At 46.5% G+C, this 15,709-nt stretch overlaps 1 protein-coding gene across 1 annotated transcript in view; it reads left to right on the top strand.

Moving 5' to 3' along the window:
- TECRL (trans-2,3-enoyl-CoA reductase like) overlaps window positions 1-15,709 on the top strand; it is a 209,504-nt gene that overhangs the window by 98,612 nt on the left and 95,183 nt on the right. The window contains exon 5 of the mRNA XM_039542562.1: window positions 8,229-8,280. Within this exon, the coding sequence (XP_039398496.1) occupies window positions 8,229-8,280 (52 nt within the window). The remainder of the gene's footprint in view (window positions 1-8,228; window positions 8,281-15,709) is intronic.

Below are 15,709 nucleotides of genomic sequence, written 5' to 3'. Positions count from 1 at the left end.
GATGGGGCACCCGCCCACTTCCCGGAACCCAATAGGACTGACCCTGGGAGGGATAAAACCAGCCTAGGGAGGCTGAACAGCAGGCAGCCAAAGGAGTGGCTGCAATGGAAACAGCCAATTAGGGCAGCAGCTGTAGACAATTAGGGCAGTGACTGGACTAGCCAATCAGGGCCAAGACGGCCCATATAAAAGGAAGCTGCAGACCAGAGCAAGTTAGTCCGCTGCACGGAGCCCTAGGGAGAAGGCTGGTTTTTTAGGGGGCTCCTGGTGGGCTGCCAGGAATTACAGGCTGGAGGCCCTGGGAATAGGGCAAAGGAGCTGGAGCCAGTGAGAGGAGCTGAAGGAAATGAGGCTCTGAGGAAGTAGAGACAGTGAGCTGGAAGGAAGAGGCAGCAGGAAGCTGCTATTTGCAGGGTCCCTGGGCTGCCACCCCCCCACCCCACTACCTGCTGAAGGAGCGGCCTGGTTGTGGACTGCCAAGCTGCTGTGAAGAGTGGCTGGGGTCTTGTTGGAGGAGTCCCCCAGAAAGGGGGGGTACCAGATGGTGAGACGGCCAAGGGGCTGTGCCACGAAGCAGACACCGAGAGGAAGGAGTCACAATGGGTCTGGAGGCAAAGATGGGAGAGCCACCACCACCTGAGATGCACCTGCTGGGACTGAGCTAATTCCCAAAACGCCCAGCAGAAGGTGCCAGTGTGGTGAGTGACCCTGTGACAGTTATTTATCTACTTTCTAGGCCGGATCCTCTGCTGGTGTAAGCTGACATAACTCTACTTGAGCAGATTTGCGCTAACTAAGGCTCTGGCTGTCTAATGTTAATGAACAGTGTGATGTATTGTAATTTGTACACAATTTTCAAGCCACTACTTTAAATCGTAAAGGGTTTCCTGGTCCTTCTTGCAGGCTAGGGAGTTCTGAGGGAAGTGTGTGGGGTGTGATCAGAGTCAGTCTGCAAAAAGCCAGCCTAAAGCAAGGTTGGGTGAGTTTTGGCTTTCTGTCGAAGGGAGCAGCCTGCTTCGTGTCTCTCTGTTTTTGGTTTATGTCTGTTAAGGTCCTGGATTCTAAGAAATAAAGTCTTTACATTTCCACCGTTCTTTTAATTTATCCAACTTCTCTGTTTGTACACCTTGAATATAACAAACAATTCAAATGGTGGCATTTCAGAATTTCAATAGTCATTGAAAATTAGTACATAGAGGAGGTGCATAGTTCAACAATACTGGTTTTCCACACACGTAAAAAACTAATTACAATTCAACTATAATAATGAATAGGAACATCATTTATTTGTTCAAATTCTATAACTCAAATTCTTATTGACATTCTTTTTAACCTTAGCCACTGAAAATAATCCTTCAGCACTAGAAAGTACATAATTGTGTTGCATCCATCAGTGGACTTATTATCTTTTTTCAACCTATAAATGTGAAAGATGCTATGAGAAAGGGACAGGTAGCATTTGTGATCTCCTCTCTGTCTAAAGTACTTCTATAATAACACCCCACCTCTTTCCATCCATAGATCTCAAATCACTTTACAAAGGTGTTTGGTATCATTACCCCCATTTTACAGAAGGGGAAAATGAGGCACAGGGAAGGTGAAGTAACATGCCCAAGGTCCCTCAGTGCTAGATCTGGGAATTGAACCGAGGTCTCTAGAGTCTTAGTCTAACACGCTGTCCCCTAGGCAACACCTTACTGTAATAAGTGATCCCCTAACACTCTTCAATGTGTTTCTCTTCAAAGCACCCCTGTGAAGCAGGGAAGCATTATTAGCAGGGCCGTCTCCAGCTATTTTGCCACCCCAAGCAGCGAAGCCAAAAAAAATAAAAATAAAAAAAAAAGCCATGATTGGTGGCACTTCGGTGGCAGTTCTACTGCGCCGCTTCATTCCTCGGTGGCAATTCGGCGGCGGGTCCAGAGGGAGTGAGGGACCTGCTGCCGAATTGCCACCAAAGACCTGGACATGCTGCCCCTTTCCATTGGCCGCCCCAAGCACCTGCTTCCTTTGCTGGTGCCTGGAGCTGGCCCTGGCTATTGGCCCCATTGTACAGATGTATCCCTGAGGCACAGAGACTAAGGGTGGGATGCTCAAAAGGAGCTAGACTTCTAACTTCTTCTGAGGATTCCACCTCAGGTGAATTGCCTCATGTCATTGAGGAAGTCTGGGATACTGTACCTTTAAGAGGGTCCTGTTATGTAATGCAGAGGCAGAGGGGGAAACGGAGACATTAAATGAAGCAGACCTCTGTCCAGTGCCTTGTGCTCTGATGGACACATGAACACCCCAGGATACAGCATAGAGCTAAACCCAGTTTACCCACCTACAAGCCTACTGGACCATCTTCCTTCCTGGAGGTGACACCTGATATGTGAGACCATTGTGGTTTCTCATGGTGACAGGTGAGGTTGCAAAACACTTTCCACTATAACCTTGCTGTGATGTGGTGTATAAAGCGCATACTGATGAGGATAGGGTTAAGAGGAATCAGAGCCCAATTAGCCCTTTCTGTGGCACCTGGAAGGGAGGCAGTAATCAAGGATTAGTCCCAGCTGGGGAGAACCAAACTGGGTGGCTCCCTATAAAGGAAGGACTGAAGAGTCACTAGGGAGGAGTGGAAGAGGACAGCTGTTGTTGTAGGGATTAGCCCTGGAGTCCAGCAGGGGTTCCAGAGGGCTGTCAGAAAGTCTAAGAGAGATCCTGAGGAAAACTCCTCAGCAACAAACTGGGAAAAGCTGCATGGAGAGATGAGAACTGGAGAGCACAGAACCATGGAAGATGCCTGTGAGAAAACCAAGGTAGGAAACAGCCCAGGCAGCCAGTGAGGGTTCATCAGAAACAGATGCTAGCTGCCCATCAGAAGGGCCTGGATTTTATGCTTTTGTTTGTAAAATATTTCTTTCTCAGGCTGCACCTTTCTTCACATAGGCCCCTATCCAGGAAAGCCCCATCTGCTTAACTTTGAGCACATGCCTAAATCCCCTAAACATCAACATATTAGCTGTTGAGTTATGCAAGGATATACAGTACATTTTCCAATTATGTAATTTAAAAATCCTTCCTTCTCCCAAAGAATATGGGAGAACTACTCAAGAATGGCTAAATTGTCAATCGTACAATGGAAGTGTGCAAAGGGTTGAGTGATGTGGTTGGAGTAATGAGGCAGGAAAATGATCTTTGCATGGATCTAAGGGTAGGTAGCAAGATGGCTCTTTTCATGGCTGGAAATTAAAGGCATTTCTTTTTTAAATAGACCAAGACTGTGTTTTGACCTTTGCATATTTAACCAGCATGAATTGGAGTAAAAGCAGGATTATCACCCTTCCCAGAATAATTTAAAGGGAATAAAAGGGGAGAAGAAATTATAATTGTCACAGCATATTTCAAAATGTTTTTATTCAATTAGGTACAGTGGGTGACAAGGTGGTGTGGTGTTCCAACCTTACGATTCCATTTCAAGTTCCATTGAACAAAGAAAGGAACAAAAGGTAATTAATGGAGCATGCAGAGGACATTCTGATTTGTAAGATGTCTCAGCATCGTCTGCAGGCTGATCAATATTGCAATCCATAACTTCACTGGTTGCTTTATGAAGTCTTTTTTTTAAGGCAGTGAGTCACAAAAGTTGTATTTAATCCTTCTATAGAATGTGTCATCCTTACCTCTGCAGGATAAAGAGACACTTTGACTCCTAAATGTCCCATATCATCCTGAAGATGCCTTTTCTCCTTCTATTCTGCATAGTACGGAGAAATCATTGGCTGGTAGTCAACTGACCCACAAAACAAATCTTTCTGCATTCTAGCCTCATCAATGCTCCAGGCTCTCCCAGGTATAAAAACAAGATGAGTCTGACTCCAGATCTATTAATAGCCTGTCCTCCTTAAGCAATGAGCATAATGGTCATAGGGATAGGCTAGTCTACACTAAGATGGGGGGGATAGCTCAGTGGCTTGAGCACTGGCCTAGCTAAGCCCTGGGTTGTGAGTTCAATCCCTGAGGGGGCCATTTAGGGATCTGGTGCAAAAATCTGTCTGGGGATCAGTCCTGCTTTGAGCAGGGGGTTGGACTAGATGACCTCCTGAGGTCCCTTCCACCCCTGATATTCTATGATACTCTGATATAGTTGTAGCACATCTAGTGAAGAGAGATCTCCTGATGGCATAAAAAATCCAGCTCCATGAGAGGTGGTAGCTATCTTGGGGGGAGAAGCTCTCCCATTGGCATAGCACTGTCCACACCAGCACTTAGGTCAGTAATTTACATGGCTCCAGGGGGTGGCTTATTCACACCCTTGAGTGATGTAAGTGGTAGCATGTACAAGCCCATAGTTGCTTGGAAATACACACTATAACCTCAGGTTCAATAGGTATCTCTAAATACAGACCCCAGCCCTGAGTCCATCACTCTTCTTTAAAAACTTCAGAGCTGGTCCATGAGAGCTTCTGACTAAATGTTTTTGGGTGGAAAATGCTGACTAATGAAAACTGAAACTTTTCACAGGAAAGGGTGGGTTTTGGTTAAATTCTTGTTGGGAAGTTTTTTTCAGGCTCCAATTTCTGGTCAAACCACCTAAAAATTGCTCATTTCTTAAAACACTCACCTGCAATACAAAAGACCCAGGTTCTGGTCCCAGCTCTGCCTGATTCATCTAGTTGGAGGTTGAACTCTCTTTCTGCAGAGGGTGGGGTATGTTATGAAAAACTCTGGAAAGTCTTTGTCCCATCCCAGTGTGAAACAGGAAACTACTTGGACTATCAAACTTTCATGGGATGGGGAAACCATTTTCTTCCGAGCCCTATCTAGAGTAAGGGTCCAACAGTTAGTGACTCAGTTCTTTCCCTGGGACACATCAGTCCACTGACTTCAGCCCAAAGAGCTAAGGTTTGGCAAAGTCATAAGTAATTGAAAGAAGGGGCTTATAAAGGGAAGTGTTTAGCACCTCAGACTACAGGCATCAACCCTTATGCTTAGGGATGGTATTGAAAAACCTCAACCTGTCAGAAATGTTTCCTCATTTCTTCCCAACTTTGGCAGGTCTCCCACAAAACTGCACTGCTCTGAGGTACGAGGAAGCCAACATTCACTCCTGGACAAATGGTAGCGTTGAGGTGCATACCTCCTGACTAATCGTGGCTCAAAACAGGAGCTTTTTTTTTTTTGTTGAATGAGGGGAGGCAGCGTGGTCATGTGGATGAAGTGCTGTCTTGACTGGGAGTCAGGAGGCTTCCATTCCTGGCTATGCTGCTGATCTCTGTGCCTTTGTTTCCCTTTGCCCAGTTTGATCATAGGCTCTTTGAGGCAGCAATAATCTGTGTGGGGTTTTTTTCTTTTCAGCACTTGTCCCCAATAAGGCTCTGCTCTTGGGTGAGGCTGCAGACATTAAGGGTATGTCTACACTAGCCACCGGATTGGCGGGCAGCGATCAATCCAGCAGGGGTCGATTTATCGCATCTAGACTAGATGCGATAAATCGATCCCCGAGCGCTCTCCTGTCGACTCCTGTACTCCACTGCTGTGAGAAGTGCAGGCAGAGTCGATGGGGGAGCAGCAGCAGTCGACTCACTGTGGTGTCTTCACCGCAGTAAGTCGATCTAAATACGTCAACTTCAGCTACGTTATTCACGTAGCTGAAGTTGCATAGCTTAGATCGATCTCCTCCCCCCCCAGCAGTGTAGACCAGGCCTAACACAAGTAATTAGTGCCTGTAAACATTTAGAAAGTCAGGACTCCTCCCTTTCCAGTGTAGGACCAGACTATGAGCAGTAATGCCCTCGTCTTATGACAGGGATATAAACCTTTAGAATCTTGATCTGGGTCATGTCTCTGGGGCCAGAAAATGAAATGTCCAGAGTTTAGTCTGGCTCCCTGTGTTTCAGACCCTTACTTCTGGATATACAGAAGTATATTTCTAACCCTGGGAAATTCCAAGCTTCCAGATCATAAAACATTGTGTGGGGAAAGGTATTTTTGGTAATTTTTAGATATTTCTAAACAGTAGTCTAACCTTCCCTCTCCTTTCAAGATCTCTGCAGGTGCACTCATGTAACAAAGGGATTCCTGCCTTATATAAAAAGGCAGAGGGCTACTGGAACCAGACCAATTCTGAAAGCTCTTTGAAGCATTTCTGGTGTGTGTGTGTGTGTGTGTGTGTGGATACATTAGGGGATGACATGGTGTCCTATAAAGGTTCTGTTGGTACTGTTATGTAATGGCTTCTGTACACACCAGATACAGAGAAAATGTTTTCTTTTATCATTTGTACCCACAGGGTAAGATAATGCTGGTGCTAGAACTCCAAAACAATACCCAAGAATTCAGGACCAGACCTTCCTCTCACGTACCTGGTGTAATTTCATTGGGTGAAATTCTGGCCCCACTGAAGTCAAGAGGGTGTTTTGCCATTGACTTCAGGGACTTCACCCTGTGAATTCAGTGGCGTTACAGCCCTGACTACAGATTAACTCTCAACAATTTCAACAGAAACTGGACTTTGGCTGAGGGAAGGAAGAGTTAACTCCCAGCTAAACTGGAGATTCACACAAATGGAGGTCAAAGGCGGGGCAGGGGGAACCTGAACTTTAATTATTTAAACCAGCAGTTCTCAAACTATGGGCTGGGCCTCCCAAGGGAGGCACTAGCTGTTTTTATTTATGTAAAAAATAAAGCACAGCTTGTGCCTCCATTGGGCTCTCATACATACATATAAGAGCTCTGGCTATCAGACCTGGGTGGCTAGGGCTCGTACAGGAGGGCTCTGCACACCCGGGATGTGCGAAGAAAAAGGACATCTGGAGCCCCGTAGCTCAGGCACTCCTTCCATCCGACTCCCCTCTCCCCAATCCCTCACCTAGAAGCAGTGGGGCTCCAGCTCTCAGCCCTATCGTAGCAGCAGCAGCACAGAAGTAAGGATGGCCATGGGCTGCGAAGTCTGCTGTGAAAAGTGATACTGATGAATATCACTTTTCACATTGCCACCCTTACTTATGTGCTGCTGCTGGCGTGTCATTGCCTTCAGAGCTGGGTGCCAGGCCACCAGCTGCCGCTCTCCACTCTGCCTTCAGAGCTGGGTGGTGAGATATGTCCTTGTGGGAGGTGGGGATGTAATCAACTACAGATAAAAAGAAAGGGGAGGGCAATCAAGTAAGTCTGACCACCACTGATTAATTCCTTTAATGGGAACTATTTATTGTTCAACTAGAACATATGGTTACATTGCTCTGGTCTGTCAAAATCCAGATTTAGTTGACTGTCTATTCTATATTTTACTGATTTAGAAATGTTGATTTATCACTTATACAAAGGATGAATTAATTTGGTTTCTGTACTGAGCTATAGCTGTTCGTTCTTGATCCTCTTATTTCCTTGGATGAATATTTCCCCCAATTCTCTTCAAAGTTGGCAAGAAAGGAAGCCTAAGATACTTAACTGGCCCCATTCCCATGGTCTCTGAGCACCAAACACCCCTAGGAGTTAGACAAATAGCACTTTCCTCATTTTAAAGACAAACATCTTGGTGATGGTTTCCACAGATGCTTGTGGCAGAGCAGAGAATGGCATGTGGGTCACTGGTGTGACAGGCTGAAACTCCAACCACTGGACCATCCTTCCTCTCTTACAGAATTCTATTCTTTATAAGCCCCATGTAGGAAAATGCGGCCTTCTGCATACATACTTCAGGCTTTCCGTAACTTCCACCATCGTAATTTAAATTACCTATTTTTAACTTACTGGAATCACCACACAAGACTCCCTTCTACAGCCCAAACTAAGATGATCCCACCCTAGCCACTGTATCTTCTGAGACCTTGAAGAGCAGCAGTTCTGTCCTCTTACTGTTTCACATGCATGTAGACCCATCTCAGCCAGAGCCAGAATGGCCCTGGAAAGAAGGCTTGTGGTAATGCCCTATTGACAACAAAAGTAATGTAGGCTGTTCTCAGGGAAGCAATATTCCACTGGAACATCGACAACTTGCACCAGCTGAGGATTCTCTGTTCTTTGTGTCTCTGCTTAGATGACCAAGGTAGGGTGGGTGGTGTTCGCCTACCAAGAGCTGGACTGAGAGTATTCACGTATCCTCCACAGTCTCTGCTTTGCATGGACATTCCCTGAAGAAGCTGTAGGCAAACTGAAGTGGCCACTTGTGAAATGAATGTCTATACATTCCCATCCCTAGACTGGAAGAGGAGTAAAAACTAATCTGCTCCTGTCTGTTTCTCTTTCAGGTACCTCCATCATCTACACTCCTTGATGTAAAACATAAATTTCACAAAGCATGTAAGTACTCCTGTACATCCATCTGGAAGCATCCTTGGGAGGGGGGGGATTAATGCTTGGAAAAGTTTGTCAACTTAACTTTCATGACACTTCACCCCAGGACTTAGATTGGCCTGACAGCTGTTTTGGAGTAACAGTGACACCGTGGGAGTGCTATGGCCTCCCAGACCTGTAGGAAGGTAATATAAAATACAGCTGACTCCCTAAAAAGGGGAAAGACTTTTCAAGTCTTGATATTATAGTAGCAACTAAAGGCCACCACAGAGATTGGGCCCTGCAGTACGTTGGGTGTTGTACCACACATAGTCACTGACTGTCTTGCCTATCTAGACTCCATTCTTCAAGGTGAAGGAGGTCGTGTTTAGAGTGAGTTGGGAATCTTTTGCTGAAATGTCTCCTCCATCACAATGCCAACTTGCCAAAATGGAAACGTTTTGCAGACAAATATTGGTTTTGATTAACCCTTTGTTGGGAAGGCTTCAATTCCAAGATGCAATTTCTGGTCAAAACCAGGGATGGGCAGGGAGCTGCCACCCACCTCCCAAATAGTTGATGGCCAAGTGATCGGGGCATTCATTTGGGAGGTAGGAGAGTGGCACCTAAGTCCCTATTCAGAGCAGGGACTTAACCTGCCTCTTCCACATCCTGCATGAGTGCTCAAACTACGAGGCTATTGGCTATTTGGGGTGGGTCATGTATGTGGTGCTCTCTCTGGTTCGTGCAGAAATTAAAAGGCCCTGGTTTCATCCTGATGCTCAACAAAACCAAATATCAAAACCTCAATCTTTCATGAAATGGAATTCTTGCTTTCTGGCCAGCTCTAGTAGTATTGTCTCCATTTTACAGATGAGGCGAGGCACAGAGGTCATGTGATTTGCTCAGGGTCACACCGTAAATCTGTTACAATCCAGAATTACACCCTCTTTCCTAATTCCTTTAGCATCAGACAATCCTTCCCCTCTTCTAGGGTTGTTCTTCTTTTGGTCTTTTTCACATAGTTGAGTATAAAGCAATGGATCTTGTTTATTTGTACATTATAGAACTGATGTAGATTCAAGTAAGAACAAGCTTACTTGAATCTACATTCCCTCCCCCTCCACATGCACCTCTAAAAATGAGTGGTGATGAAAACCTGGGAGTAGGAGCTGGGAATGCACCTAGACTCCAAAGCTTTGTCTAAAATATCTGTGGAGAATCCTGATGGGTGTGAAAGGAACTGTGGTTTGCATGGTTCTTCCTCTGTGGTATATGATGCTGTCCCTGGCTCACTTCTGCAGCATGCGCGTTAACTATTTCCCAGAAGAAGTGATTTGAGGTTCTGTGTATGTCTTCCAAAGATAAAACAAAGGAAATATTTGGCACCTAATTATCTTCCTACTGCAATTGCTGACTGTAGAGGCAATGATGCAACATGGCTTCGCTTCCTCTGTTCAGCTGATGGGCCAAATTTGGGAGATGGTGCATTTGAAAACAACTGGAAAGAAAACTAGTAAGTGTATTGCTCTGTAGCAGGCCTCTTATTTGCAGCCTGAAGATCCTCACTCAGATAATATCCTGATGCTTATCACTGTTTATGTATATAAGCATCTTCTACATTGACATGGTCTTTCTGAAGCTGGCTATGCCAGTCTGACTGGACTATGACCCATCAAATAAATGCCATGTGTGCTTGTGATGCCATTTAATGTATGCTCTTGATGTGAGAAAACAGTGATGCCACTTCAGCAACTTTTACATTGAATGGTACCTTCAGAGCCTGTCCCAAAGCCCACTGAAGTAAATGGGACTTTTTCTACTGAGTTCCATGGACTTTGATTAAAGGATATGACCCATTGTTATCATGATGTACAATGGTGACAAAGCAAATATCACTATAGTGTATAGAATAATGCTCAATCCACAGGTGCTTACTGCCATATGTCCTTTTTCAAATAGGGTTGCCACAAGCAAATATACAGCAATGTCTTTTTTTAATTCTGAATTGTGTCTCCAGATAATCACAATGTTGAAGTAAATAGGTCCTGATTCTGCCACCCTTATGATAGTGCCTTCCTCCATCCCGACTCTCTGAGCTCTGTGAGAGTAAGGTACTCCTCAAGATGAACTAATGGAAGCAGAGGTGGTCCCTTAGGATTGCAGTCATGCTTCAGATATCTCTTTGCAATTCCCATTCTCTAGAATAAGAGCTCAACATGAGGAGAAAATACCTGGTATTAAAAGGCTCTTGACTCTAGGGGAGAAAAGCAATGCAAGAACCACTGGCGGGAACTCAAAGCCAGAAAAATTCAAACTAGAAATGGGGCACAATTTTTTTTAAACAGGGAAGGGGATTAACCATTAGAACAAACTAGCAAGAAAAGGGGCTGATTTTTTCCATTGTTTGATCTTTTCAAATGGAGACTGGGTTCTGCTCTGGAAGAGATGTTTTTGCCAAACACAAGTTACTGGGCTCAGCACAGGAGTAACTGGGTGAAGTTCTATGCAGAAGATCAGATTAGATCTAATGGTCCCTTCTGGGCTTAATCTCTGAATCTCAGGGCTGAATTTGATTGTGAACACTTGCAGTTGATTACTTTAAACATCCTTTATTGTGACTGCTCTTAAATTATTTCTTTGTCTCTGTAAAGCTTTGAGAAATTCAGAACAGGAATGGCTTGAAAACTGTTAATGTTCTTGTGAAGAATGTTGTGGACAGCTGGGGGTTGTATCTGTTCAATTAAAGATGTGATTTTTTTTAAATAAATTCACTTAAACTGGTGCAAATTCCTGTACAGAGTCTTAAATTGACTTAAACTTGGTTTATATTGTTCAGACATTAGTGCTAAATGGGGTACACCAGTTTAACTAAGATCAAGTTGGAATGTTTGGTTTTTTTTGTTTGATTAAACCAGTGCAACCTTGTGTGAAACCAGCCTTGTGACACCATTCATTACACCTAATAGTACCTTATTCCTCATGTACTCCTAATGACATGGATGGAGCTGTGTATGGAGTAAGTTGCTATTTAGCATGAGTAAAGGTATGACAATGTAGTTCTATATTGCCCACTGGGCAAGCTTTGTGACCCAGCTTTTCCTGTAAGTTTTTGTTCCCCACTACTATTACTTCTGTCTAGTCTCCCTAAAAAACTGGATTGTTCTCTTAGGGCTGGTCTACACTATGGCGGGAGGGGAGGTGGAAGAGAATCAATCTAAGTTACACAGTTCAGCTACACGAATAACGTAGCTGAAGTCTACATACTTAGATCTACTTACCATGGTGTCTTCACTGCAGAGTGTCGATGGGAGACACTCTCCCGTCGATTCCCTTTGCACTTCTCGTTGAGGTGGAATACTGGAGTCAACGCTAGAGCAATCGGCAGTTGATTTATCACGTCTATATACTAGACGTGATGAATCAACCCCCTCCCCGCCCCCCGATCGCTGCCCATCGATCCGGCCAGTACTGTAGACAAGACCTCAGTCTCGCACTTCTTTCCTACCAGTTCTGATTTGCTATTTTTTCCTCAATCCAACTCTCTCATATTTGGTTGAATTTCATCCCTTTTCTCCCACTCTTATAGCTGCTAGCCTTCATGTGTGTGCACATGGATGGATGCACAAATGGGGCATGAGGGGAAGGCAATCAGTAAATACAAACCTTTTACGTAGAGTCAGAAAATAGTTGCAGTTGTAGAGGCTACATTTTCAATGTGGTGCTTTCCATAATGGTCAGTCTATGTGAAATTGTATCTTCACTGTAGATAACTGATGGTATGAAATATCTCACCCGCTAATTACTGTCATTCTACGGTTCCCAGACTAGGGTATTCTCAAATAAGGATGCATGTGCCCCTGCTCCCTCTTCATCCATTTCCTATTGATCACTCCTTGTTAAGTTCTCTCCCTAGCTTGTAGCCTGCCTTGGTGAGCAAGTCATCTCTGTTCAACACCAATCCTTCCCTAGTAGTCATCAGGATCTGTTTCACTGCCCACCACAATGAAGAAGGGAGTGGCAACTGAATTATAGATTAATTTATTTTAAAGAGCATGATGGATCATGAGCACCAGGTTACAATTTGTTACTGTTTGGGGGTTTTTTTGTTTTGTTTTTTGTTGTTTTTTAGATTCTAATTGCAGTAGATTCTAACTCAGTCTCTTCAAGAGCTCATAGGAACACATTCTGAAGTCCATTCTTTGTCCTCACTCTGGCAAAACTCCCATTGGCTTGACAGTCCCATTGAAGTCACACTTAGCAGTGTTATAGTTTGTTACATTGATCTGAATGGAGCAAACCTGGTCTACAGCAGCTGAGGACCAGACAATCTAGCACAGGGGTGGGCAAACTTTTTGGCCCAAGGGCCACATTGGGGTTGCAAAACAGTATGGAGGGCCAGGTAGGGAAGACTGTGCCCCCTCCCAAACAGCCTGCCCCCACCCCTTATCCACCCCCTCCCACTTCCTGCCCCCTGACTGCCCCCCTAAGAACCTCCAAACCCATCCAACCCCTCTGCTCCTTGTCCCCAACCGACACCCCTCCATCCACCCCCCCCACCCCCTGACCACCCCCTTCCAGGACCCCCTGCCCCTGACCTCCCCCTTCCAGGACCCTACCCCTTATCCATCTTCCCCCCCCCCAGCCCCTTTCGGAATGTGGCCCCGCAAACATGGGCGGAGGACTCAACAGGAGCAGGGGCAGCCGTGACAGCCAGAGAGAAGCGGCAGTTTCCTTCAAAGGGCCGCTTCTCTAGCCGGCTGCGTGGCCTCCCAGTGCTCCCCCTGAGTCCTCCGCCTGCGTTCCCTGCGCTCCCGCCATCTGCACCGCCCGCCTGCATATGATTTCAGTGCAGCCAGTGTTGAGTTGCCCGAGTGCCCGGCCCTGGGTCCCCCTGTTGTTGGGGGGCCTTTGCCAGGGCACCCTGTGTTCACTTGTAAATCTGCCCCTGCACCACGCCGCCCAGCCCCGGAGCCAGCCAGGATGCCGCGCTGCCAGCACAGCAAGCTGAGGCTGCGGGGGAGGAAGGACAGCCGGGGAGGGGCCGGGGCCAGCTGGGAGCTCAGGGGCTGGGCAGGATGGCCCCGCAGGCCAGATGTGTCTCGCGGTCCATAATTTACCCACCTCTGCCCTATCCACACCCCCGCCCTCTGACCACCACCCCGAACTCTTCTGCCCTCTATCCAACCCCCCCTGTCTCCTGCCCCCTTACCACGCTGCCTGGAGCACCGCTGGCTGGCGGCGCTACAGCCACGCAGCCGCCGCCACCGTGCAGCACAGAGACTGGGTCAGGCCGGGCTCCGCAGCTCGCTGCCCCAGGAGCTCGCAGCCCCGTCGCCCAGAGCATTGCGCCAGCGGCGGAGCGAGCGAGCTGAGGCTGCGGGGGATGGGGGATAGCAAGGGTGAGCCTCCTGGGTCAGGAGCTCGGGGGCCGGGCAGGACAGTCCTGCGGGCCGGATGTGGCCCGCGGGCCGTAGTTTGCCCACCCCTGATCTAGCATCTATGAATCAGAAGAGTAGTTTAGGGTGAACTACCCTCCCCTCTGAGGTTCAGGGTTTGTTCTACCAAATCTGATGCAAGTTGAACACTTGAATTTTCAGGTACTTAACCCTAGATCATGTAGGATATCCTCACATTAATACCTAGTGGTGAGAGAGCTTTTCAGCTGTAGATCTCAAAGCACTTAAGAAACAAGTATCATCTCCCTTTTACAGATCTAACTGCTAGCATCTCCTTTGAGTTTAATGATTCTAGCAGGAAGTGTAGCCTAGTGGATAGACCTCTGGAGTTAGACCCAGAATGCCATTCTTCCTGGCTCTTCCACTGGTTTGCTGGGTGAGCTGGATCAAATCACTTCACTGCCTCATGCCTCAGTTTCCCCACCAGTAAAATGGCCATAATGATACCGTTCTTCTTTGGAAAGTGTTTTGAGAGAAGAACTGGGTGTTACATTTTGTTTGGGCCCATTATGAGCAGTGGAGGGTAGCAAAATCAAGCATTGACAATTAAAACATATTATTCCTTATGTGCTTTGTCTAGCGCAGTGGTTCCCAAACTTTTTTTCTGCCACGTACCCCTTTGGCATCTCACTAAATGTCCTGGACCCCTTTTACGTCCAGTATTACTGGAATACCTATGTCAGCACAATCTCTCCCAACTGGTATGTGACAGAAGGTGCCATTTTGTACTCCAAACTGCTGGAACTCCATTTGGGCCATAGCTAAGGGGCAGTCCCTCTCCCTGTGACTCACAGCAGACTCTCCAGGGACCCCTCTTTAGGAACCATGGGTCTAGTATGTTTGTTTTTTCAGACTTTGCTTTTCCTTTTGATCTAAGCATGTTTTGGTTACATAAAAACAGTGACTTGGAGAGGAGGCTAAACTTTTGGCTTTGATGTCCGGGGCATTCTCTCTAACTTTTATTATTTTGCAAAGTTTTGTTAGAGTTGGGAAAGATTCTTGAGGATTACAAAGTGGAAAATTTAATTACTCAAGGATCAGGGATCCAGCCTCCAGAACAGGTAACAAAATGGGGAAGCCATCCAGCATACTGATCAGGGAAAGGATTTCAAGGTTATGGGCAGACATTGCTGAGGAAAAAATGGTTGGATCAGCAGAAGAGTAGAATACTGGAATGATCCTGCTGGATCATAAAGCAACATAGCCAGCCAGAAGAGGGCTCCATAACCTCCATAGGACAGGAAAGGGGAGACCTGTCTGAGGTCACAGGACATGACTCAAGAGTGAACCATGGGCTGCAAGTGAGCTGCAGCTCTGGTTGGAGGTGTCAGCAGCCGGCAGTAAAGGGAGAGCTGGATAGCAGGCCCCTGGGGAGGTGGGGCTGGATGGCCTGAGAGCTGGACAGAGTCACTCCCTGTTGCTTGCAGGGGACTAGCCAGAGCTGCAGAGGGAGTGGAAGGGTCATTGTGCACCCAAGTGACCTTCACACCCCTGGACTGCTCTACCCCTACGGCCTTGGTTGGGAACTGCTGGGTTTATCGGTTAGATGTGACTGTTAAAGCAATCAAGGCCTGGGTGTCTCCACCTTTCATTTCTGGCATCCCTGGAAGAAATCTCTTCCTGGACTGAAGTATTCTAGGGAGTCTAGCCCGGGCTCGACCCCACACAGCCCAATGCTTGGGGCATGTACAGAGCTGACACACTGCCAGACAGGGAGAGGGAAGTGGGGTCAGTTACAATACAAAACAGGCGGTAAAGAAAGATTCTGGCTGGTGCGTGTGCCATCCAAGCACACATTGGCTACAGTCTGTCCCCATCAAGTGGTGGCTGGGCCAGCTTGTGATTGAGCCTGCTACAGCCTTGCTAAGAGAGATGCATCTCTCAGCACAGGCAGTAGAGGCTTATGCTTTAAGCTGAAGAGGTCCCAGTCTTGATTCCAGTTGATGCTAACCAGGGTCTGTCTGCATTCTCCTTGATCTAACAAGTGTACTAGAGTG

This window comes from Mauremys reevesii, linkage group 5, assembly GCF_016161935.1.
Source record: "Mauremys reevesii isolate NIE-2019 linkage group 5, ASM1616193v1, whole genome shotgun sequence".
NCBI lineage: Eukaryota > Metazoa > Chordata > Testudines > Geoemydidae > Mauremys > Mauremys reevesii.
This window is presented reverse-complemented; position numbering and strand designations above follow the sequence as displayed.